Raw genomic sequence first — 27,175 nt, forward strand, 5'->3', positions numbered from 1 at the left:
AAAACGCTTCAAGTTGCTCCTTATCCGGAGAGAGGTGGTTTAATGTGTGCATCAGGATGGGATTCTTTCTACCTGTCTGTGCTTGGCTATCTAGCCTCTCTAGGTCAACATGAGTATAAATAATTAAGCTAATAAATAAAAATGAATATCACATTATCTATTTCCAGAGTATCTTCCATAGAACCAATAATCTATGGAAGTTAAGAAAAGTGGAATAATTTTACATAATTACGGAGATTGTTCTATGCCAAAGCACGTTGTAAATAGCCGTGCAGGGACTGAAAGTGCAGCTTCCCTAATTAATTTGAGCACAGAACTCTATGCTTTCAGGACAACTGTTCTCCTGGACAAGTTTAGAGAACATTGATCTAAGGTGTAACTTTAAAGTAAACAAGCTCTTTTTCTTTTACTCTTTCCTTTTCTGTCTGTCTGTCTCTTTTAAAGCAAGGAGACCAGAGCTTACACATACAAATGAGAGCTGAAACCTAGGGAAACTAGATGTTCTAGCCAGAAACGCTGCCACTCTTTCAAAGGGCTTTTGAAACTTCTTTTCAGTCTTTGTCTCCAGGAATCAGGACACATTCCCCTGAATACCCTTGTTAATGGCAGAGGTTGACCCTTTGAGAGGGGATTTGATTTGGAGAACAAAACTATGCAAAGTCAAGCCCTCTGATTTGCATTCAGGAGGAAATAAACAGAAGTGGTTAGAAATGAGGACCATGGTTTCAACTCCATCTCTTCTATTTATTAGAGATGTGACATTGAGGAGGTAATGTAATCCTTTCGGGACTCAGTGCTTTATTTGGAAAATGGAATAATCATACACATCTCAAAAGATTATCATGATAATGAAATTTTAAAAATGAGATGCATAAAATACCTAGCAGCATGCAATACAAAAGTGACCAATACCTGTGACCAAACTTTGCCTGGTCTGATTGCAAGGCTTATAAACTAGAAGCAGAGATGATACTCAAATAAGGGCCCAGAAATCTTAGCCATGGAAGCACAGCTGGGGAGGCTCTATGGTTCTTCACAAGGAATTCTCTGTAAGTCAAGGGTTGCTTGTATGTATACATTTTCCGTTGTAGTTTTTAGATATTTATTGCTTTTTAATTGTATTTATTCTGACAAACATCTGTCATCTTGCTACATAAATGGGCCAAACCATCCCTTTCCAATCCTAGCCCCAAGAAACAGACACTGAAACATTGTTTTATCATCAGCAATCATAGAGAGTTCCTTTGGACTGTATAAAATTGGGAACTTCATTATTATTTTAACAATAACTTATTTTCTTTCTTTGAAGTTCTAAGGATTGAGCCCATAACTCCTCTACCACTGAGCCACAACCCTAGCCCTTTTTATTTTATTTTGCAACAAGATCTAAGTTGCTGAGACTAATCTCAAACCTGCAATCCTCCTGCCTCAGCCTCCTGAGTTGTTGAGATTACAGGTGTGCACCATCAAGCCCAGCTAACAATAACTTTTTTTTTTCTGGGTACCAGGGATTTAACCCAGGGGGACTTAACCACTGAGCCACATCCTCACCCTTTCGTGTGTGTGTGTGTATTTTATTTAGAGACAGGGTCTCACTGAGTTGCTGAAGCAGACTTTGAATTTGTGATCCTTCTGTCTCAGCCTCCCCAATTGTTGGGATTATAGGCATGCACCACTGCACCCAGCCAGCTAACAATAACTTTATAACAGTGAATTCTGTGTTAGAGGCTCTTTCAATTACCAATCTAATTTAATAGCTTGCTAGAATTGATAAAATATTTTTGTCCATTTCTTTAACAAGGCCATTTTCTACATTATATTAAAGCAACCCTGTTTGTAGAATAAAATATAATGCAATAGAATTTTAGGATAGGAAGAGATCTTTAGATATAATTGAATGTGAATCTTCCCAAATGCCAACTGATGTTGTGTTTGGTCTTCATCCTGTCTGAAAAATCTGCTTCCAAATTTCTCCCTTCCCTTGAAAAGTAGGAAGATAATGGACCTGTACCTAGGCACTACATTCTCATCCTCAATAATCAGGTGGACCTAGGACATCATTTTGAGCTATGATGTATCTTCTATGGTTTATCTCAATCACTCCTTATTGTCTCCTATCCAACTGCCTCCTTCTTTATCTAGCATTTGAGTTTGAGAACCATAATTTATTCTATCTATGGTGTTTTATGGATATAAAACCCGAGGCCCCGGGTCGTGACCTACCCAATGTGCAGAGCCCATTCGTTGTCAAACTGGATTTTAGATCCACGTCTCCTAACTTCTAGTTCATGCCTCTTTCCATCCTACCAGAGGACCACTCATCTGACGACTGACTATTATTAATTATTTTAAACAAAATCTGACACGTTTTACAAAATGTGGTGCCAGTTATTTTTTTCATGAGGAAGAAAGGAAAGGGTTACACTAAAAAAGGCGGGCGGGCGGGGCAGAGGCGGGGAAGAGCTCAGGTTTCCTGTGAGAAGTATTAGAAGGAAAGATTTTTTTAGCAGTTTCTGCTAGAGAACAGTGTGTAGAACCAAAAAACTTTAAAGCTGGGATTATAGGCAAACCCAGATTGTACAGGCTGACACTAATCTGATGTTATGGAGCTCAAATTAAAGTGATTTTTTTCAGCTACTATAATAAACATTAATGTTTATTGAGTTACAGGAACTGTGTCTTCTTTTGATCCTGACTATAATTCTGTGTCATGGTACAATGATTATTCCCCATTTTGTACAGATATTAAAACTTAACTAAACTTGCCCCAAGACACACAACTAGTAAGCAGCAGAGCGGGGACTGGATCCCATAGCTCTCTGACCACAAAGCCCACATGTTCTTCGCCACTTGCCACATTGCTAACCCCCCTGGGGCAGCCATACTGGTGTCAAAAAGCCCCTGCAGTTGCTCCATAGCCCATATTAGCCACAGCATAAAAACTGCTAAGCACCACTATTATCGCCAATGAACTGAATAACATTTTGAACACAGGGAATCAAATAAAGGCAAAATATAATGTACCGTTTTAGGAATCACCACCAGCTTGGAGCTGCAGGACCAGGGTGGGGAGTGTCATTGTGTCGCTTCCTCACAAAGCCCAACACTGTACCCGCTGCACAGTAGAACTCTAAAGTGTGTTTGCTAAAGTGGGAAGCTCTGCCTTCATTTTGCTACTGCTTGCAACTACACAGTAAATAAATACTTGTTTTAACTGAGTTGATGCAAATAAGTCAACAAGGAAATTATCTTTGTGTTAATAAATTTGTTTCATTTTGAGGCTTAACTAACATTTCCCTTTGGATGTCCCATTGGGCAAGATAAAAGGGAACATTCACCCCTTTTAGGAGAGAGGCTAGTTAGCCTCCAGGGCCAAACTTAGAACAGAGGAGGCTAAAGGTGAAGTTGGGGTAGGTAAAAAGAGATTCGAGCAGTGGATCTCAGGAAAGACTGAGATGCTTTGCTTTTGAAGTTCTGGAACTCTCTGCTGAGGAAGTTTGAAGCCAGAAAATAACTGCTCACAGTTTACTTTAGGACCTCCACCCTGTAATTCCATGTGAAATCAGGTAGGAATATATAGGAAACCATGTCCGGGCTTATAATGTCTAATTGTATCACTAGGCCACAACCTACTGAGGATCCTCCATGACAGACACAGGACAGAAGATGAACGGAATGGCATGAATGGCAGAGAGTATAGAGACCTCAGTGAAGTCTTCAGAATATGAAAAAAACAGGTCACAGAGTGAGATATTCGGTCTGATAAGAATGGATGGAGCTTGTGTATATGGCAGGTGGGGTTTAGTGTAGATGTTGGGAGTGATTAACTCTGGACAGATAGGATGGAGCTGAATGCTATTAACACCAACTCCTGTATTCAGACTCTCCCTGTTCCCAGGGAACCATTAAAGACTTCCAAGCACAAGAGCCATGAATGAATTAGAAGGTAATGCTAATGGAGATGGCTGGGGTGGGAACAGAAAGCACAGGGGTGATGTGGACACTGTGAATGCTGTACAGCGCCCGGGAAAAGAGGAGCAGGCAGATTCTCATGCTGTTCAGGAGGGGACTTGTTCAGATGGAGGTGGATCATGAGGGAGAAGGGACTGGTTAGGTTTTTTTTTGCCTGAATAACAGGGAGGATGAAACATTCTATCAGAGAAAACATTCCTTGTACAGAACTAGTTCACACAGTTACATGAATTAGTTAATTAAAAAGTTAAAAATCAGCCAGGAGTGGTGGCATATGCCTGTATCCCAGAGACACAGGAGGCTGAGGTAGGAGGATAGAAAGTTCAAGGTCAGCCTGGGTGATTTAGTAAGACCCTGTTTCAAAGATATAAAATAAAATTAAAAAGGGACTGGGGATGTCCCTTTTTAATTTTATTTTATATAAAATAAAATATAATTTTATTTTATATAAAATAACACAAGGGTGATAGAGCACCCTTGTGTTCAATCTCAATACTTAAAAAAAAAAAAAAGTTGATCAATCTATCCATCACTGGGCAAAATGTAGACAAAACAGTCTTCATGACTGAAATTTTCTTTTGCAATCCACTGATATGAGGACCTCAGCTGGGCACAAACCCAAACGAGCTCATCTATATATAAACCAGCTAATATTTCCTCTAATACCCTCATAGGTGTTAAGCCTGGCTTGAGTGGTCATCGAAGATTACCAAATTTTTCTTATACTTGCAATGCAAGAGAAATAGAAAAAGATAGTAGTTGCTATAAAGGTAAGAGAGTTCATAGATATTTTTCTCTAATCAAGGAATATTTTGAAGGATCCAATGATTAAAGCCTAATAAAGATGGAATTATTATTTCTCTTGTTCATGATGTTTGCTTTTCTATTTGTTATTAGTTTTTAATTTCTTATGTATTCAGAGTGGATTAATTTTCTAAAACAATACTATTTTCCCCTTAGAAAGATCAATTCTGTTTCAAACAAGACCAGAATTTCTTTCTGACCATATCCATATTGAATTCCTACAGATTTTTTTTTTTTTAATGTGATACTAAAACTAATCCTGGAATTCGCTTCATGCAAATAGAACCCTCTTAGGGGCTTCTGAGGCTTACTTCATTAAAATATGTTATAAACAAATGGCAACATGGCCACATTTTAGCCTCATAAATTTGAATCTTACTTCTGACGTGAGCCTGCTTCACTGGGGATTTCAATCTGTAGTTGAGGGCTGTAATGTGTGAAAACACATTTCTCTAAATTGCATTCACTGAAAGTACCACTCTTTCTCTAAGAGCAAACTAGAATGCATAATCATTCGCATTGGTGAGGTTTCAAAACTGGCCATATGAAAAATATGAATAAAATTGCATTTGCTTCAGAAACGTTTTTTTAAAATTGTTTTTTTAAACCATAAATGAGATTTGGAAAAGGGAGTTTTGTACAATTAATCTGATGAGTTTTTATTGGATCATTTTATTCTTTCTCTTCTTCTTTCAGAGTGTGGGTTTTTTTTTTTTTTTCCTTGTTCTCCAACACAAACTGCCAGTCATGGCCTACCAGGATTTTTTCCCCAAACACTGAGTGGAACTTGAAGTATCGTGTCTGTTTTCCTTAATATCCAAGGTTGACATTTCAAAAAAAGTACTTCTCATCATGTCTTCTACAGAAGGTCTGAAAAAGCACTTTAGGGTCATAATAAAATGATCAGATTATTAAGGTGGGTGATAGAAATGGGGCATATCTTTTGCCTTTCCGAAAGAGTAAGAAATCAACATCCTTTGAACATTCGTGAAGCAGAATTGACTCTGAAGCTTATCTCTTTACAGGATATGATGGGACCCTTTGGTGATCCATGGTCACAAGAACCATTAGAACTCATTAGGCCTGATCTGGTGGCCCCTGGTCTTCATGTTCCAATGGCAGGTTGACAGCCCATGTGGGATTTTCAGGGCACTGGATAGTGCTATCTCACAGAAGGACACTTTCTTGATCTATGTATCTCCACAATTGTTATGAGCATGGTACAGCTCACGTTTATTTTCTACTCAGTGAAAATCCGTTTTTCAACCTTCTCTTAAGGGCAGGACAAAGCAGAGAACATTGGGCAGGAAGGATGGAGAACACAGTCCTTAGATCTCACTGGCCACTACCAGAAACAAACTTTGAGCCCTGAGAGTTCTGCCCAAGATCAGCATGGCACGAGCCTACCGCGGTGACGTTAGCCAATGTGAGTTAACTGAGGACGTACAGGGCAAGATTACTCGCCCTTTTGTTATTTCTGAAACCTGAACTGCTTTTAGAAATAAGGGCTGGAATGTTCCATAGGAACTCAGAGCATGGGACGGAGGGGCATGGCACACACTCGGTGTGGGCTATTTAAAACCAGTGACTTGGCTTCCCTCTGTGATTCTAAATGCGTGTAAGCACATTACCCTGCAGCAGCCGGTAACTATTTCTATAACACTGTCCAGCATCTGTGCTTGTGTTGACTGGACTCTCCCGACAAAAACAAAGTGGAGAGGTGGTAGCTGATTAGGCTGATCAACCCAGGCTTTCTGTGTCACCACTAATGTCCCCCCTGTATGTCAGAGTGAGAGAAACTGTGTGACTGAGACTTCTCAATAAGGCGAGGGAGATGCCTTAGCACTTCAAAAAGAGGCTTTTTAAATGAGCCAAGTATTTACTCAACCACTGAGCAACATAAGCACAATTTATCACTTTCTCAGGCACAGTGAATTCTTATCTTAGGAAAGGATCTCAGCATTAGAGATTTTGTCCCTCTCTGTACTAAAAAGAGTCTTATCTTTTTGGATTGGTTTGATATGTTAACATTTCCCCTAAGTACACTGTTGGCCATCAATCAAACAGATAAACCCTTAAGGAATGATCTACTCAATTGTTAATCACTCAAAGACATTAGCCAGGGGAAGGACATTAGCCAACCTTGTTACATAATGTAAGAACACCTGATCAAGTTTGTAAATTCGATGAAATGATCAAACCAGTTTGAGGATTTCAGACAAAATAATAGGTCGAGTGACTTTTAGCTCTTTAGTTTTATGTAAAATTTTGAAACTACCATTTTTAAAACTTGTAAACATTTGCCATACCCTATGCCAAGAGTTCTATCTACTTGAATCTTATTCATCTCTGTTAACACCCCTTCAAAGTATTAGCTCCATTTTACAGATAGAGAGACTAAGGCTCAGTGAGATTCAGTGATTTTTCAAAAGACTACATGTCTAGGTTTTTGTGAGTAATGAGGTGAGATTTAAATATAGGGCTTTCCAATTCAATTCCATGCTGTTTTCCCGTGTGTACCTAATCTCAAACAGCCAAAGTAGCCAAGAAAGGCAAGAAAACAAATAGCATGCCCCCACATACAAAAGCAAAAATCTTGGGTCCCAAATCATGCAGTTAATAGACCACAAACTCAGTGGATCGGCAATTGACTAATTCTCCCTTGTAACCACCTCGCTACCAACTCAAGTCTGTTGCCTAATACCTGAGCACCAGGAGACCTCTTGACCCCCTCGTGATACTGCTCTAAGAACTAGAACTCCAATTGCCAAATATTACACATCAGAAAAAATTATACATGTTACGTTATGCCTGTGAAGAGATCTGATTTCTTAGTCAAATATTATTTTGGGGGATATTTTCAGGCATAGGCTGAATATGTGGCTCCCGTGTGACCAACTCAAAACATATAGCATAGAATAATCTTTTGCACAATCCTATGTTAATATTTTCTTTCCCTCCTTTTAGGGACACTAGTTATAAATTAGATGAGATTAGAAAGCAGTCCCTCAAGAATGGATGTTTTAAGGAATTACCTAGAAAGAACCAAGTTTTTTCCCCCCACATGGTAAATCATACAGAGTAGCAGCCTGCCCCAGATCCCCGGGAGACAACATCTTGAGCGCATATGGTATGCTGGGCTCTGTATTGACAAATGCAAGAACTCTAGGGCAAAATAACCAAAGTTCCCAAGTTAAAAATGAAAGTAAAATAGTGGAATGGAATTGGGATCCTTGTTGCAACATTCTAGCAACTTCATAAATAGACATTAAAGCACACAGTATTACAGGTTAGCAAATTTACCATTGCAAGAATCAACCTGCACTATTGGTGTGAAGTTGCAAACAAACCCATCTACCCCTCACTTTACTGATATTCTCTTTCTTTTCAGAAATATCATCACATGCAACAAAATTAATATCGAACTCATTTTACTAGAAGGCTTATCCAAATATATGTCATATTAAAAATAGTCATGATATAAATATTTCTCACAAGAGCTGCAGCGATGGTGTGAATAAAAAACTCCCTTCTGAGATTTCAGTAAAACCAGATCTCACAAAGGATCTGAAAGAAAACACAAAAAACAAACAGACACACAAAGACACACACACACACACACATACACACACAGAACAAACCTTATGTTAATCCAGTTTAACATAACAGGCACTATTTTAACACTATTTTATGAAGTATGATTGTGTTCCTTCCTAGCTGAAGTGAGATGAATCTGCTACAGGTTTCTCATATTAATGTTCAGGGCTGTGGGGGGGTACAGATCTAAGCATGTCCAGTAGCAGCTAATAAAAATTAAAAATTTGAAATGCAGCAAAATGTTAGCACTGTCAAATGGCCAAGCATGCAAGAGGAACCTCTCTTTCCATGCCCTCCTACCAATACATACAAAACCCCAAATATACTGGCTGGAATTTTAAAATCGTAAATTAGATATCAAAATGCTTACGGGCCTTACAATGAGATAACATCAGGAGGAACGGTGCGTGGAATGGATCTGGCATTCTCACATAAAGCGTTATCTTTGGTACAAGTGCACACAGCAGGGCATTTTGGCTTCGCTGGTTTCTTCCCCTCAGTCAGCAAAAGCGCAGATAAGAGACATAGGCAATAAGCAATTCTTTTCAGGGGGATGCAGGCATTTCCCATCCTTTTGCTTCTTTCTGATTCCATGCAGTCGAAAAAATATCCCCACACATGAACAGGGCTTCTGGAATTCAGCTGGTGATTGTCTTGCTCTAAGAACAGGTCACATAGGAGTCCACCCTTTTCCTCTGCCTCTGTATCTCTGCTTTTCAAAACAGGGACCTGCGGCTGATTCGTGAGCTGCTCCTGGCTCGAGCAGTGCACTGCTCGGGGGAAGAGACCTGAGAGGTGCTGTGAGATGGGAGCGATCCAACTGCTGGAGGAAGAGAGCCGACTTGCATCACCAGCAAACACTGAGCACAGACCAGCCTTCGAAGGCAAAGCGAAGTGATGTAACAGAAAATAAACAGCTTTCTGCTTTCACCGGGAGGCCCTTTAATTGTTACCAAAAATAGGACGGCATTATGTCTTATTAGTGGGTGGGTGGGCGGGTGGGTGGGAGCAGTCATCTTGCATAGGATGTCGGCAATCTCGGGAACCTCTGGGAATTGGCTTTTCATGTAGCAAACAACCTAGTAAGAAAAACTAGCTTCAGAGCCAGCCCTGGCTGGAAAAAAAAATGAAGTTAAATGAAACTCTCCGCTGCATTCGGCTAAAACCTTGATATTTCTTGCTGAGTCCACCTGGTTGGTGGCACTGTTGAAAGACAAATTTGAACACATGGAGAATGTGACTTTCATGGGGATGAAGGTAGGTAAATACTTTTCTGACACGGATCAACTGTCATGAATTATTGATTTTCATAATCCCTCCCCACCCCCCCAGGCGTAATCCATTCCCTCTTTCCACGATGAGGGAGGGAAATAGAAGCATAGCCTGCCTCCGCGTATAATCCACCCTCCTCACTTCTCGCACCCTCCCTTCTCTGGCAGGAGCATCAGAGGCCTGGAAGGAACTCCCTGCCAGCAGGAGGCAGCCAACTTTGGCTTCCTGGGGCTTGAAAAAGGCCTGGCTCAGCCCAGGAGGCTGTGATATCGTGGGGGAAACGCTGGACTAAGAACCGGGAGATCTGGCTCAGAGATGCCAGTTCTGCTGGGATTTAGCTGATTTTATAGACAAGGAAACAGTTGAATCTATTCCCCTGTCTGCAAATGGGGGTGGTAGGACAGACACCCCATAATTATTATGAAAATGGTGGGCTGTGTTACTGCTGTCCATCATGGCAAGAAAGATGCACCTTTGAAAATGGAAATCCATTTAAAGGAGGAAAAACTAAAAAGCTCTGGCCAAGGGTGGGATAGTCTAGTCTAAGAGGGTGGAAGACTCTTAAGGTGTTAGAAGAGGAGGAAAACCGTCCCCTGGTCCTCTTACTTGCTGAAGGCAGACATCAGGCCACTGCCTTTCTCCTCCTGCTTGTTAGACTGAACATATTAAAAGGATTGTTTTAGAAAATGTGTGATTATGGAATAAGCTCATCCTTATCAGAGCATGATGTATTGCTATTCTACCCTTCCGCTCCACCTCCAATCCCTCCTTTCCCTCTCTATATGCTCTGAGGGCTGGGCAGTGACAGGCCTGTTCATTCTCTATCTGGCCACTGTCCCTTTACCCCAGAGGTCTGAAAACTCCATGAAGGTAGAGACATTGCTGGGAACCCAGGGCCTGGAGAGAACTGTGCACACAGACAGTAGGGGACCAGCAGGCCTGGGAATGCAACAGTAGCACCTCAGTCTATTCCTGGTAAAACCACCTGCTCTTCCAAATCCATTGAAACTGCACCTCTGAGTTATAATAAAGAGATTTGACTAGTTAAGGAAGTGGGGATCATCCCCCAAAGAAGCAATGATTGGTTCCACACCTTAGCTCTTGTAAATTGAGCTGCTTATAAACATTGATGTGGCTGCATTACTATAATATGCTGTTTTTTAAGTCCTTTGGATATAGACCGAGGAGTGGGATAGCTGGGGCAAATGGTGGTTCCATTCCAAGTTTTCTAAGGAATCTTCTTACTGTTTTCCAGAGTGGTTGCACCAATTTGCAGACCCACCAGCAATGGGTGTGTCTTCTCCCCACATCCTCACCAACACTTGTTATTGTTTGTGTTCTTGATAACTGCCATTCTGACTGGAGTGAGATGAAATCTTAGAGTAGTTTTGATTAGCATTTCTATAATTACTAGAGGTGTTGAACATTTTTTCATATATTTGTTGATCAATTGTATATCTTCTTCTGAGAAGTGTCTGTTCAGCTCCTTAACCCATTTATCAAGTTTTTTATGGTGTTAACTTTCTAAGTTTTTTATATATTTGGAGATTAGTGCTCTATCTGAAGAGTATGTGGCAAAAATATGCTCCCAAAATGTAGGCTCTCTCTTCACCTCATTGATTGGTTGTTTTTTTTGTTTTTTTTTTTTTGCTCAACAGATGAATGGATAAAGAGACTGTGGTAAATATACACAACGGAATATTACTCAGTATTAAAAGAGAATGAAATTATGGCATTTGCAGGTAAATGAATGGACTGGAAAATATCATGCTAAGCAAAGTAAGCCAGTCCCAAATGTTCTCTCTGAAAAGTGGATGCTGATCCATAATGGGATAATGGGGGGTGGGCATGGGGAAAAATGGAGGAACAGTGATTGGGCCAAGAGGAGGAGACATGAGGACAGGAAAGATGGTGGAATGAGATGGACATCATTACCCTAGAACATGTGAGACGCACATATGGTGCGATGCTACATATTATACAACCAGAGAAAGGAAAAGTTGTGCTGCAATTGTATACAATGACTCAAAATGCATTCTGCTATCATATAGACCCAATTAGAATAAATAAATAAATACATTTTTAAAAAAGAAGCAATGATTGAACTAAGTTCCCAGCTAAGGAGGAATGAAAGGGGGTGATGAGAACACTTCAGGTGGTGGACATGGCACATGCAAAGGTCTCCCATGATCTTCAAGCAATGGGAAGCCTCTGCAGAGTTCTAAGAAGGGTATTGATAAATGATATATGTTTCAAAAGTAGATTTTTATCACTGAGCCAGTCCCACCCCCCCACCCCCCTGTGGGAGGTTGTAAATATGTTTGTTTTTTTTTAATGGAGAAATAGAAGAAAATCCTCATCCAAAAAGAAGTCATGATTTAAAAATGGGTTCTACTACTTTTTCATTGTCAAAGGTTCTGTGGAGGAAAGAATATATGATAGTGATTTTAGACATCATTACCTATGGGCAAACCTCACTTTAAACAGTAAAACTGTAAAGTTGGCCACAAATCAGACTGCAAGTTCACAGTGGAAACTTGTTCCATAAAGTAATTGCATGGTGGATATTTTATGGGGGGGGGTGTTTTTATTCACATTGTCACCCCTTCAATTATCGGATTTAAAATGATGTTTTTATAACTATACAACAAAGACCCCAAGAACTTTCAGGGACCTCTGAGACCTTGGATTTAATCCCTGCATATTACATATGGGGAAACTGAGGCACATAATACTTAATGGCGGATCCACCATTCTGCAGGAAACAATGGCAGATGCTTGGTTAATAATACGATTGGTGGAGTCAAACGGGATCATTCACTCTTTGTGTTTCACTTTCAAATACATTTGAAGCCCTTGACTTGTGCTGGTGTGGACACAGTAAAGCAGTTTTCATTTTTGACTCGGTAAAGCTGAGAGGGCCATGAATGAGGGAAAGAAATCATACCCACACTACTCACTTTGCAGCTGTATTTATCTGGCAGTTCAGTCTGTCAGTTCAAGTGGAAAAAGGATCATTGGGGAGGAGGGGGACTCTAAGGACAAATCACAATGGGCATTCTGAAAAGACAGTAACTTATTCTTTTTCTATGGCATTTAAATCCCAGAATTGAATTTTTTTATTCAGTTAAAACACCCACCAAGATGAGGCAAAATTTTAACCATGTAAGGCAGGATGCTGGTGGCCTTCCTGGGAACAGGCTCCAGAATGAACGAACGTGAGGAAGGGGTTAGAGTGAGGACGGCAATTGCTTCACCACAGGCTGGAGAGGTCTGGGGTTGGATCCTGGAGGAGAATCTACTACTGACAGCACCTCCCATCCTGCCCCTTTGGGAAGCCCAGGGGAGAGCGCAGAGGGTGCAAGCCTAGAGGTTTCCATCAACTTGGAGGCCTTCGGATAAGGTTGGCAACCTACCTGTAGAGGCTGCCCTGGGGAAAGGGGTGGAGACAGGATGAAAGCGGTGCTGGAAGAAGCCCAGGGAAGTTGGGAGGCCTGGCCTAGGCTGGCTCAATGCCCAGTTCAAGCCATAGAGGAGGAGCTGAGCAGGCTCCAGGACTGGCTCTGCACTTTGCCAGCCGTGTGACAATGGACCTATTCCATTTTCCTGAGCCACAATTTTCTCCTCTGCAAAGTGAGGATAGTAATAGTACATAACACATACAGTTGTTGAAAGAATTAAGTAAGATAGTATATCTGAAATGCTTAGTATGGGGTCTGATACATGGGAGAGGTTCACCACCATCACCACCATGATCATCCTCACAATTCCAACTTGAATTCTTTTTTTTTTTTGGTACTGGGGATTGAACCCAGGGGTACTTGACCACTAAGCCATATCCCCATCCCTATTTTGTGTTTTATTTAGAAACAGGGTCTCACTGAGTTGCTTAGTATCTCACTTTTACTGAAGCTGGCTTTGAACTCTAGATCCTCCTGCCTCGGCCTCCTGAGCTGCTGGGATTATAGGTGTGCATCACCGCACCTGGCCCAACTTGAATTCTGAATGTGTGACTCCTGGTACTTGGAAAGCAAAACTCTCAAATAGAAATGAGGTTAGCTGGTGTCTATATTCACTCTGGGAGTAGGCACTTCTGGGCAGGATGACAGACTGGCAACATCAAGAGACTGGCCATATGAAGGAACCAAGATGCCTCCCGGGAAAGAAAGAACTTGCCACTTTAGGTGAGAGTAACAGCACCCATGCTTGGCCCAATGACAAAGCCCAAAACTGGAGATAGAAAGAGTGGTTATGAATATAAGATGAAGATTCTTTTCAGCCCACTGCTCTTGAACATGTATAATGTCTGAGGGGAGTAAAAGGAACCAACTAGGATCCCAGTAACAAGAGGTAGGTTCTCTTTGGTTGCAGCACCATTGAGTTGCATGTGGGGACTATGCAGAACACAGTGGTACCTGCAGTCACTGTAGAGAGGTGAGACAAAGTGTCCTCATCTAGCTTGAGGCTCAGACATCTCCAGGAGCAGCTCAACTTTAGTGGCCCAAGAAGCAGTGACAGCCCCTCAGACATCAGAGGAATTGGCAAATGATCCCAACAGGCAGCCAGAGCAAAAGAGAAGGAAAATACAGGACATGGTGGGATGTTTGGGAGCATGTATGCAATGTTCCCTGACCATCTTCAGAAAGATTGGAAAAAGGGTCCTAAGGGGGCGGTGTGTGCTGACAGTTCTGGAAGAGCCAATGAAAGCAACGAGAGAGGAACAGCCTGTGCCGTGGGTATGATCCCAGTTTTCCCCTCAGGCTGGTGTGGCCTAGGAAACACACATTGTGCAAGTAAACAAATCATTATTAGGAGCCTTAAAAGATCAAGCCTGGCCCTGCCTCCTTTTGCAAAAACTTGGACTAGCAAACTGGTGTCATTTTAAGCAGCTTTCTTAATAAAGCAGGGTTTTTGAAGCTGCGAGTCAGATGCAATAGTTGGTTGGGGAATCAATCTAATGAGTACAAGCAGAATTTTAAAAAATAGATGCTTTTGAATACAAAATTGAAGTATATTTTTCTCACAAGGATTGCCTTCTGAAGTCTTTGTTTCCTTTCTTTTTGGATGTTGTATGTATGAGTATGGTGGTGATATAAACTGTTACAAATGATTTGTAATAAAAAATAAGGAAGGAAGGAAGGAAGGAAGGAAGGAAAAGAAAACTGCATTAGAAGATGCTAAGTATCTTCACTCATCCCAGAAGTCTGTGAAATAGCAGGAAAATGATATAAATTCCAATAAATTTCATTTACTGATTGAGGGCATCACTAGCCCTGTTGGAATATTGTTCTGTGCAACATGGAGCAAGTTGCTCAGCTTCTTTGTGCCTTGTTTTTCACATTGGTAAAGTAGTAATGATACCATTTTTGCACTATTGATATTAGATTACTAATGCAGGTGAAAGGCACGTCACAAAGAAGGCATTCAAGTACTGTTAGTGTTAGTTCCACCAGAATTATGAGGGAAGAGGGATGAGGGCAGTAAGCAAAGGGCAAGACCTTTAAGGTTACTTAGAAGTAGTGTCACTTAGGACTTTGGTAGCAAGTGACATTGACTCTGCCAACCTAAGTATAAAAGAACCTATTGCCATCGAGATTGAATGTCACCAGAGTCCAAGGAAGGGCTGACCAAGCAGGCTTTAGAAATAGGGGAACTTTTGAGAGCTTAGGGACCTGGGTGGTGGGAGCACAATGTTCTCAGGTGAGTCCAGTTCAACCAGTTCTTACCTTCATGTTCCTCCCCAAAGGAGAGCATCTTACTGCTGAGCTTGTGTCAGGTGCCCATGCATTTGCCATGGAAAAGCAGGTACCTTGACTGGCATTCCCACCAAGAGGGCACAGGATGGGAGAGGGGCGGTTCCCAAAGGAAAGTTTGGTGCTGCTACCAGGAGATAGAATGGACCCTGGGCAAACAAAACCAGGAGATTCTCACCATGGAGTGTGTCAGGATCACTAGCCAATACCATTTGCCCTTTTCCCACCCAAACTCAACTCCATGATTTTAAAGAGAAACAACAAGAAGACAATTTAGACAAACAGCTATCGATAATTTCTCATAGGACAGTGAAACTCTGATGCCCCAACTATGAAATCAAGGAAGGGATTTTTACCTCTTCTGGTCTGAGAGAATGCACTTTGGCCCTGGGGATGTTAGGAAGGTAATGAAATGATAATGAAAACTGACACTTATTCAATGCCCATTCAGTGCCAGCTGCCATTTATGTATATTTTATGTATATTAACTTTATGTATATTAACTTACTTAGTCCTCATAACAATCCCATGGGATAGATACTATTATTCCCCCTGTAGTTACAGAGAAGAACATAGAAGCTCAGGAGTTTAGGAGGCTTGCTTAGGATCCTGCTGCTGCTGAAAGGTGGGGCTGAGATTTATCCCAGGTTTTGGGACTCTGGCCTCTGCAGGATTAGCTGCTGCTGGACAAGCCTCTCTGTTCAGGCTGTGTGGAATGGGAGATACTGTGTTGCTTTGGAGACCAATAGCGCCTCCCTGGCCAGGCACTACATTTGAACTACAATTCCCAGCATGCAATTGGGCTGCATATTAACCCCTTTTTTGCCAAAATTCCTCACCGTCTTGAGTAAATTCTTTTTCAATGGCAAAATCTAATCTCCCAAAAGGATAACTATGTAAGTGAAGTATGAATGTAGATGTAAGTGGCAGGAGATAAAGGAGCGAGTGAAATTCTAGGTTAAAATATCCTCTGCAATTTTTGTTCAAAGACAGGCATTCGCAACTACCACAGTAAAGATTTTTTTTTTTAACTTAGAAATGTGTACTGTGAAAATATCAATAAAGGTATTTTAAAGCATCCATTCTCAAAGTTGTGGAATCACTTGAGGCATTTAAAAAAAAAAATGTGATGCCGAGGTCCCATTCCTAGAGGGTCTGATTTAATCAGTCTGGGATATGACTTTTCAAAATCCCAGTAGAATCTTTATTAAAGAGTTCCCCAGGAGTATAAAACAGGAGGCACAGCATGCAATGCAGAGGACTCACGTGGGGAAGCATCAGGTCTGGTTAGGAGGCAGTCAGAGTGCAGGAAAAATGTGACCTTTATTGGAAAGGAACAGCTAAAGCAAGTGAGCAGGTTTAGGATGGAGCCTAGGGGCTGTCCCTGGCTGTCTGGTACCTAGCCCTGGGGTAATTAAGGCTGGGGGATAGTGCCCTGGAGTGTGGAAGAGGTGCGTGAGGGTATGGATCTGGATTAGTTGACTTGTACATGAAATGTGTGTTCACTTGCGTGTCATTTACTATCTCTAGGAATTGGCTCACCTGGGAGAGGCAGTCCCCTCAGGATCAGCATGGCCCAATATATTCTTCCACCCATCCTCATTAGAAAGCAACTGACCAGATTCTAACGGCCCTAGGAAGAGTGTGGAAGACCAGAGACCATCCAAACAGGAGGGGTAGTTTACAAGAAAGGGAGTAGGAAGGCAGTAAATCCAGGAGGACTTTGGCCCTGTGCCTTCTTCCATCACAGAGTGAAATCCAGGAAAATGGAAAGAAAGACAGTTCTACTGCACCAATAAAACTCTTTGAAAGGCTGCACTCACAGTTTACTTACCTGTTTACCCTTGGTCATTCACACGGAGTAATAGCTAAAATGGCTCCATAGAAAAGTTAATTGAGAGGTGTGAGCTGGAACTTTTCCCTTACTCTTAAAAAGAGTAAACTTTGTTTTGTTTAATTTTTATTGCCAAAGTGTGCCCAAATTTATATATTTCATCTATCTTCAAAGTTGGGTAGAAAGTAAATTAGCCATGAGATTAGGGTTATTGCTTATGTTGCCCCACCCCCATACCTTTTCTGACTCATGCAGATTTCTTTCCCTGGTTTAAATCCTGAGGAACAAAAAACAATGTAATTATTGATGATGACAACAACAAGGATGACCACAACAAGGAGGGCAGGCACAAGAAACTTTGACACGTGCTTATAATGTGCCTGGCACTTTTTCAGGTGCTTTAGAACTATTGTCTCATTGAGTCATCATAACACAGTTTGGGAGCTGGGGATGTAGCACGCTTGCCTGGCATGCGTGCCGCCTGGGTTCGATCCTCAGCACCACGTACAAACAAAGATGTTGTGTGTGCTGAAAATTAAAAAATAAATATTAAAAAAATTCTCTCTCTCTCTTCTCTCTCTACTTTAAAAAAAATAACACAGTTTGGTTGTTATTGGCCCCCAATTTGAAATGAGGCAAGTGAGGCATAAAGAGGCTAGTAGCTTGCCCAAGAGGAGAGATCAAGCTGGCTTAAAACTGAAGCATGTAGACATTGAGTCCATGTTCTCTATCTCTTCCTAGCATCTTTCATCAGCATGGTTTCCTGGAGCAAAATCCCTCTCACCTTATTCACACAGGAGCAGGCAATATGTGCGTGAGAGCTTTTGGGTGCTGGGCTTTTGTGCCAGTCTGGCTGCGTAATCAGGGTTGACCCTTGGAAAAGCGGTGGCTTATGGGAAGTTTTTCTCTGAGCTGTGGAGGAAGGATAATGGATCAAGGTCTTGTTCCACTAAGAGTCAGCTGTGTGACTTTAGGCACAACTCTTAACACCTATGCTCTGGCTTTCCAAGGAGATTCTTGGGCAGAGTGATCTCTGAGGATGCTGTGCATGTACCTACCCCTGCTGGCAATCCTACTGGAGATTGATTGTTGAAAAGTCAAGGAAAATGTTGAGCAGGTTCTTGCACATCCCAAAGTAACTAGCTAGCAGCTGAGTAGCTGTGCTAAAGAGTTCTGAAAACACTGGGCCTAGTTGTCTCTTTCTTCATCTTGCCCCATATGCCTGAAGTTAGTTAATGGGTGAAAATCACTCATGGCTATTCCTGGATGCTCAGGGAACTTCCAAAAGAAGAAAGGAATGATTGTTTCATGAGGAAGGAATTATAAAGTTCCTGGGAAGGGCAGGGTAGGGAGGAGGGTGAGGACTTCTCAATTGTTTTGATCCTAGAATTCCCATTTGGCAGTATGGGTATCAAGTTCCTAGGAGGTGTTTGAAAAGGCATGAGGGAATTTCCTTTGTCTCTCTAGCAAGGAAGTGCTACTTGCATTTGTTGGACTGAAAATGCTAACATCCTGCAACTCTTGGGACCTTCACACACAATGAAGGGTTGTCTTGCTCCAAAAGTTCTTAGAGCTCCCACTGAGGAAGATTTTTGAACAGTAATCAATAATCCAGGGAAGCTGATTTTTTTTTTTTTTTTTTTGGTGCTGGGGATTGAACCCATAGCTTAAGGCTATGGGAGGCAAGCACTCTGCCAACTGAGCTATATCCCCAGCCCCAGCTGAATTCTTCATACAGAATCCAGAACACATTGACAGATATCCTCTAGCAAGAACTGGGGAGAGACTGTGTGGTCTCGAACTGGCATTTTCTTTCCTTGGTTCCTCAGTTTCTCCATTTTTATAGCGCTAACATTCTATGACTTCCTAATTTCTCTCTCCAGCAAAGGGAAATTCCTTGCAAAAACAGAGATTTGGAGATTCTTTGTTTTCCCCATTTTGTATGGTTGATATAGGCCATTAACTAATACACACATGATAAAGTTTAAACCAACAGTGTATGGAATCAAGTGATCCCAGAATGTTTTTTATAAAGTATGATTTTAACAATTTAGTATTTTCTCTGGAAATATATTTAAATTTTATCAGAACTAAGCACCTAAAACTCAAGAATGATCATAAAAGATTGTCCTTCCCATGGGTTAGACTTGAACAAAACGTCTTATTCGGAAAACATTAGGGAACAGGATAAATGTAATTCTAAATCATGGGCAAAGTGAAAATCATTTAGCTGAAATATATATTTTGGGATGGTACTAATGAAAAGCAGTGACTCTGAGAGGTGTTGCCACAGAGTGAGGCTTAGCTATTAAAATATGAAGTAAAAAAATGTGATTATCCTCTTTCTCCTATTTTATGTCTCAGTTACTCCCAAGATAGTTCTTAGTGGTCATTAAAAAAAAAAAAAAAAGAGGTACTCACTCCTTCAGTCTTTCAAGGAGATCTTTAACTGCCTTGTTTTTTAATTTTGTGTTTGTTTTTTGGCTTGAGATTCTGAAATTAAAAGGAAAATCTTGCACCTAGACTTTCATGCTTTGGAAACTTGAACTTCATGATGTTGGATTTCAGCCTTTTGTCTTTATCCCTTTAGAAGCATTCTGTTTTGTTTTGCTTGGCTGTATATTCTCATTCTGGAAGAACAAGAGACTTCCATTGCGGCCTGTGATTCACGGCATCAGTTTCAGTAGAAATGTGATTCAAGAAGCTCGGAATTTGACCCCAGAAAATAACAAGGGAATGACAGAACTGGTTCTGACCACGGGATTTGTGCTCTGCGGGCACAGGGCAGGAATGGGTGTTAATGGCAGGGAAGCACCAGGATTCTACACCAGCACTATGGCTGGCCCCGTCTGTGGCACTGCCTACGGCTCCCAGCCTTGAAGCCAGGGAGTTAGAGGCAGGCAGGCCTGAGGGGCCTCCTAAGGGCCAAGCACTTTCTGTGCATCGTCTCAACTGATCCTTTCATCCACCTGGTAAGCAAGACATTACTCTGCCCACAGCACAGATGAGTAAACAGGAGCTTAGGGAAGTTAAATAATATGCCCAAGACCATTTTTTTTTTTTGTCTTCAAACTGACTTGTGTTAATTTCCAAAATACTTACCATGTGATTTCTTCATTATATATGTGTGATATTACAAACAGTTCTCCAGTGCCTTCCTGTGGGAAACAAGAATTATACAAAACAGCTGAAAAGTATTGTTTGATTTTATGATGGTTGAAGCAAGAAAATGACTAAGTCAGATCCCACCTGGCCCCAGAGGCTCTTGGGGCATCCTTGAGTCATCCCTGTGCAGTGGGGTGCAGTCTAGTGTGGCACCCAGGCTTTGCTGTCCTTGGGTAACTTTTTGTATTATGCTTCCTCATCCGTGGCCTGGGGTCTGCTAGTGCCCTCTCAGGACAGTGATGATGAGAAGTGAGATAGTGGAAGAAAATGCTTAGCACAGAACGAGCCATTCTTATTCCAATCATCCTCCCCCTCTCCATTGTTCCCCTTCCTATAAAGCCCCTTCCTGAAACTGGCAGAATGACAGAGGAACTTGGGTGAGAGATGAAACTAGGCCTGAGGAGCCGTGAGAACCGACTTGGAATGGGGACCTCTCTGGCCAAGACTACACCCCTGAGGCCCAGGCCTGTGTAAGAGGTGCCCTAATTCTACTGCAAGAGGAAATCCCAGATCCCTGAGGGATCACAGCCCAGGGGCAGCATTTCCTTCAGTCCCTGTTCTGGAGGAGAGACAGCTTCAGAGGTCACTCAAATGAGCAGCAGTACTCTCATGGGTGAGAGTCTTGCCAGGAAAACCTCTCCTTTCGTTGTTCTTTGGGGTCTGTGTGAGAGTCAGTTGTGATAGACACGGGCCTTGTCCAAGTGATGTGTTACCCACCCAACGTTTAACCATAAGAGCTAAGGAAGTCTGAATTTGAGTTTTGTTTTTAGTTTAATTATTTTTAAAATCATGAACTAAACTTCTTATTTCTTGCACAGCACAGTCATCTCAGTTCATTCATTCAACATGTGTGTGTGTGTATGTGTGTGTGTATGTGTGTCCTCCATGTGAGTCAGCTTAGCACTGAACATTCAGAAGGGAGCAAAGCCCACAGAGTCTCTGCCTTCAAGGCCCACATGGTTCAGTGGAGCAAACAAGCAATTAATCAAGAGGACACAAAGTCGGGGGAAGGGACATTCAGGCTGGGGCAGGAGCAACAGCAGCACAAAATCTTGACTAAGGTGTCAGGAAAGTTTACACTAACCACAAAGGGCTCTGTCCCTGCCGTGGTCCATCAGGGAAGCCTCCCCAGGGCCCAGCTTCCCTGCACACGTCAGGCAACCACTCGAGTCAGGTGACTGGGCAGCGGACAGTATTCCTTCCATGTTCTGCCCCTGAAGGGAGCCGGGAAACTTCCTTCCTCCTTCACCTCCAAATTCTCACAAAGATGACCAAGGGTTTTTGAGACATAATCTCTAGGGAACAAAGAGAATAATGACAAATATGAAATAAAGTGGAAGAAGAGTAAGGTGTCATGACTCACTGGGCCATGTCCACACATGGTGCTGAGAATAAGCCACACATGTCCATCAAGCATGGTGCTAAGAATCTTTACATGTATATATTTCACTGTGTCATTTATTTCTCATGACAATTCCTTGAGGTTGGTATAATTGCTATGTCAGTAAGAAAAGAAATGAAATAAATAGTTCATAAACCTACCTGATGGCAGGTCTAGGATTTGAACCCAAGAAACTATAATTGGTCATTTGGTCATTTCTTATTAAGGGTAATTATTTTCTTTTTTCTTTTCCAGGAGTGAGAGACACTATTATTCTCAGAAAGGAGACTTTGGGTGGAATAGAGAAGGAGATCCTTGGTAAGAGCTTAAATCCTCCAGCACCTGGTAGTGCTGGCTGCAGAGGAGCTCAGTAGGTCAGTTGATATGGAGTCAGGCACTGAGGGAAGAGTGGGAGAAGGGCATGAAGGAGGGAGAGAGGCCCCTCAGATAGTTTCCCCAACTTATCAGAATCCAACTTACCAGGACTGCTGGTCCCACCAATCCCAGCCACAGGCCAGCTGCCTGTCCCCTCTTCTCTTCCACCTTGCTACTTCAAGGAATTGGGGCAGCAGAGTGGTAGATTTCCACCACTCTCTGTGGTCTCTGGAGCCGTCATTCTTACAACACTGGCTATGCCCATGGCTTTCCCAAACAAAGCTGCCCAGGAGGACACTCCCCCAGGATCTTTTCCTTTTCAGAGTAAGAGGATTACAGCAAATAACAAATAAAAGCAAGTTGTAGGATTGTGGGACCTTCCTGGGGCTTCCACAAATAACCTTGTTACCTCCTGACTCCCTGTGACATGATCTCCCCAGGTAGTTTGCTGCTTGCTACCTGGTTGGTGATCTTGGGCAGTGACCTAAGCTTCCTGACAACATTTGTAAAATGCACCCCCCAGCCTTCATTTTGGGGTGAGCAATCAAGACAGTTGTGCAATTGGAAGCTCTTGGCACAAAGAAAGTGCTAAATAAATGTTGTTATGGTCTGAATTGTATCTTCCCCAAATTCATGCGTTGAAGCGCTAGCCTCTAGTGTGACTGTATTTGGAGAGAGGAACTTTAAAGAGGTCATTAAGGTTAAATGAGGTCATAAGAGCAGGATCTTAATGTGATAGGATTGTTGTCCCTGTCCTTAGAGAAAAAGGAAGAGCAACCAGGGATGCACATGCACAGAAGGATAGCTTTGTGAGGACACCAGGAGAAAGCAACTGCATGTGCACCAGGGAAAGACCTCAGGGGACACCAACCCTGCTGCCACCTCTGTCTTGGACTTCCGATTTCCAGAAATGTGAGGAAATAAATTTCTGTTATTTAAGCCACCCAAGTCTTGGTGTTTTGCTATGGCAGCTCTAGCAAGTAATACAAATATTCTCCCCTTCCGCTTTTTCCCTTGTTTGAACACACTCATGTATCCAAAGGCAACTCAGAATTGGAACTAGATTTTTGACCCGAGCCCAACTTGAGCCAAGAAGACTCAAAACTTGGAAAGAAGGGAAATCGACAACAGCAAGTCCTCTTGGTGTCGTAGTGGAGCATCATTAAGCATCACAAGCCTGCCCAAGGGTTATTTAATTACGGAGGCCAAGGAGTGGACCTTTGATTTTCTTTTTACTGTGGATTAAAGGCTCAGACAGGTTACACATGACCCTGTGGACTTTCGTCCAGAAGAGATGTAAATGAATTCTGAAAGGTCTGAAAGATAATCCTCCACGTTATGGTTCTATGGCTTGTGGGCCAGTAACCAGTTTTCATTTTATTCCAACATTCTTTCTCTAATGCCCGTATAATTCCAGGGACTCTAATTCTCCTTGGAATCCAACTTCACCGTTCTTCACTAATGAGCTGAATGCATCTCTGACACATGTTCACGCCATGTTTATATAAAGATCATGTTGTTGACTTTTCAAAATGTATCTTTTGACAAGTATAAGGAACTCTAACTTTTTTAAAAACATAAAGATCCCCTTTAAGGCCTTTAAAGCTTTCTTGGATTGGGATTCCACACCCCCCCCCCCTGCAACTTTTTAATTGTAGATTTTCTTGGTTTCTGCTTTAGTAGTTTTAAAACACCAATCTTTGAGAAGCACAAAATCTAATCTATTTGCCACAGAAGGTTTTGAATTCTTCCATAGAAAGAGAAAACCTAAAATAACATGTAGATTTGGTTTTATCCCTTTTCTCCTCCTTATCTCCTGATTTCACTATACACTGAGTCCTTTAATCTGGGCCTGTTTCTATCTCCTTGATTTAGGTGATAAGAAATAACCCCAGGTGGGAGGGGAAAGGTGGGGGTATGGGGGTAAAAAAGATGGTGGAATGAGATGGACATCATTACCTTAAGTACAGGTATGAAGACACGAATGGTGTGAATATACTTTGTATACAACCAGATAACATGAAAAATTGTGCTTATATGTGTAATATGAATTATAATGCATTCTGCTGTCATATATAACAAATTAGAATTTTTAAAAAATGATAGAAAGAATTTTAAAAAAAGAACAAAAAAAGAAATGACCCAATAGGATACAAGGTATGATTAATTACAGTGGCTCCTCCCAGGCTATATGCATTTAAGTAGGGCATTCAAATATTTGCATTTAAATGTTTTAGGCCAAGCCTGGTGGCCTAGGCCTATAATCCCAGCAGTTTGGGAGGCTGAGGCAGAGGATCCAAAGTTCAAAGCCAGCCTCAGTAACTACAAGGCGCTAAGCTACTCAGTGAGACCCTGTCTCTAAATAAAATACAAAATAGAGCTAGAGATGTGGCTCAGTGGTCAAGTGCCCCTGAGCTCAATCCCTGGAGTTTAATCCTTCCCCAAGTATGTTTTAGCCTAAATACTTTTAGGCTGTTTACTTGAACATTGCCTCTATCTCCAAACTCCCCTTTCTTCCTGCCTCACCTTCCCATTAAACCCCTCAGCAGAAGAACTCCAGTTATATAATAAGATCCAGGTAAAATTTCCTTTGAATGGCCAGTTACTTAGAATACATTTAGACCAAAGAGATGAAGCTTTAATGGGAGCAGAAACAATAGTCACGTGGTAGAAAGAAACTTAAAGCCGGACCTGTGAGAATGTTCTTGCTCTGTCCTTTATCAGTTGTGTGATCTCCTGCAGATCTTTTCATGGAGCCTTGTGGTCCATACCTATAACCCGCCATGCAGGGAAGTGACAGTGTAAAGAAAGATCATTAAAAAGTGATGTCTGATGGGGAAGGCTTGCTATGAACAACTTCAGGCATTGCTGACCTGCATGGAGATGTGTGAGGGCCACCAGGGGAGTCCCCAGTTAGTGACCACCTGGTCACATGGTTATTGAACCTAACCTCCGTGTAGAAGCACTTGCTCCCTTGTTACCTTAAATTCCTTTTGCTACCCATCTGGTCCTCCAGTTTCTAATTAAAATTTGGAAGTGGCACGAAAATTCGGCAGGAACAGTTTTTGTGAAATGTTTTCTCCAGTGGAGCAGATTGTGCTGCTCATCGAGTCAGCTCTCAAACCAATTTAACTCTCAGCCCTGTAGCCTTCATACAGAAAGACAGGGAAAGCAAAAATGGAGCTGTGAAGAACCGTGCCAGTTGGACTGCCTCATGCTTCTGACTCATTTCAGAACCATTATCATGTCAATAGAAACATCCCCTCTAACCCCTCCCCCATATTTTTGCAAGGAAATGCTATTAGAAAAGCAAGGTCCACAGAGAAGCCATGCATTAACATTGTGATCAGGCTTAAAGACAAAGCAGCACTAGGCATCCAAAGATGCCTTAGTCACCGGATCAAAACAAAACAACAACAAAAAAATAACACTGGGAAAATGGGAAGAGAAAAGTTCACATACCTAAAGCAAGATAGATGGCTCTTATTTACTAACATTTAACATGTGCCTGACACTGAGTTTATAAGTGAATTATCTTGCTTGAAAGTTCCAATTGTTATAATCAATCAGTATATGTTAGTTGCTATAAGAAACATCCCCAAATCTCAATGTCTTAATATTGTAATGATTGAGCTCTTTTCTGACTCATGCCTCGGGATGAGCAGGAGGAATGGGAGGGACTCAGGTCCCTTCTTGAGTAATCCTGCTCTCCCTAGGACCTTGGAATCTTCCAATGGATCTTCTGCATCTTGCTAGAAGATGAAGGGAGAGGGAGAAAGTGCACAAAGCAAGGATCCTACAGAGGGTTTTCTTAAGGTCTAGCCCTGAACATGGTATGCATTACTTCTGCCCACATTTCACAGACCAAAATTCAATCATATGGCCTACCTAGCTGCAAGAGAAGCTAGAAATGTCCACTAGGGTTATAGCAAGAAAAGGAAGCAATTTGGCAAACACATAGTCTTTGCCACAGCAACTCATTACCTCCGATATTACAGATTAAACTGAATTTAAACAAGCAAAGTAACTTGCTCAATAGTACCTAGCGAATTAGTGGCAGAGCTACGACAGGTTCTTGGAAGGGTAAATTCTTGGTAGAACCTGACTATAATTTATTGGGCTTTGAAAGTAGAGAGGAAATTCCCATTCCTCCTGAGCACATTCTCCACACCTGGGCATTTTCTGAAATTCATAAGGTAATGTGGGCATTGCAGTTTTCAATATTAAGATAAAATAGCAAGACAATAATGGGAAATAAGGTGCAGACAAGGTAATCCCAAGGCAGTGCCTCTTTAGGTACTTGATTCTCCCCAAGGGTGTGACTCTGGCTACTTGGATTGTTCTGCAAATATTAGATGACAGAATTAACCACATCTTTGGCCTCTGCCAAAAGTTCACTCTTGATTACTGTACCCTTTTCCAGACATTAAGATTTACTTTTTTTAAGAGCATTTGATGTAATATGGCTGCAGGGCACCTACCACATTTCAGACTCAGGTGCCCCTCCCCCACCATATCCATGTCCCACAGAGCAGTGGTGGCCTCAGTACATCACCTGAGGCTCAAGGTGATGAATTCATTTTCATGTGCCATTGTGGATTGCTAGGGATACCCTGGTGCCACTAATCTGTAGGACACTAAAGTGGTGGCAGTGGTTTCTAGTTTTCAAGTCTAGAGTGTGGTATAATGGGATGAGGATGTAGCTCAGTCGTAGAGCACTTGCCTAGCATGTATGAGGCCCTAGGTTTGATCCCCAGCACTGCAAGTCAAACTGACAAATAAAATGTGGTATAAATGGCACCTTTATAGGGTGTCTGTTTGTCATATTCTGAGTCAATAATAACTGTATTTAAATCTTGACCCCTCTGTACTCCCTTCAGCCCCCTAGTATTTGAACCCACAATGGCACTGCTTTACTATATCTCCCACCTCCCCAACCCTGCCTGAATTCTGTATGCAGCCAAATGAAGCTTGCTTGTGGCTCTGGGTATTTTGCTACTCCAGCTTTGGTCACACTGTTTC

General features: G+C 41.8%; 1 protein-coding gene and 2 long non-coding RNA genes across 3 annotated transcripts in view; 1 reads left to right on the forward strand and 2 right to left on the reverse strand.

Moving 5' to 3' along the window:
* Positions 1–9,333, reverse strand: part of Lgi1 (leucine rich glioma inactivated 1) — a 33,868-nt gene extending 24,535 nt beyond the window's left edge. The window contains exons 1-2 of the mRNA XM_005333720.4: positions 8,753–9,333; positions 8,272–8,343 (exon numbers count right to left, since the gene is read on the reverse strand). Coding sequence (XP_005333777.1) covers positions 8,272–8,343; positions 8,753–8,967 — 287 coding nt within the window. The 5' untranslated portion in view covers positions 8,968–9,333. The remainder of the gene's footprint in view (positions 1–8,271; positions 8,344–8,752) is intronic.
* A 46-nt stretch (positions 9,334–9,379) lies between these two features.
* On the forward strand, positions 9,380–23,096 carry LOC120885503 (uncharacterized). Its single transcript, XR_005728161.2, has 4 exons — positions 9,380–9,630; positions 11,304–11,387; positions 22,034–22,096; positions 22,914–23,096. It is a non-coding gene; the product is annotated as an uncharacterized LOC120885503 (long non-coding RNA).
* On the reverse strand, positions 19,410–22,445 carry LOC144375008 (uncharacterized). Its single transcript, XR_013434265.1, has 4 exons — positions 22,259–22,445; positions 21,482–21,692; positions 20,335–20,390; positions 19,410–19,862 (listed from the first exon to the last, which is right to left on the reverse strand). It is a non-coding gene; the product is annotated as an uncharacterized LOC144375008 (long non-coding RNA).
* Positions 23,097–27,175: the final 4,079 nt, after the last annotated feature.

Source organism: Ictidomys tridecemlineatus, chromosome 1, assembly GCF_052094955.1.
Source record: "Ictidomys tridecemlineatus isolate mIctTri1 chromosome 1, mIctTri1.hap1, whole genome shotgun sequence".
Lineage (NCBI taxonomy): Eukaryota > Metazoa > Chordata > Mammalia > Rodentia > Sciuridae > Ictidomys > Ictidomys tridecemlineatus.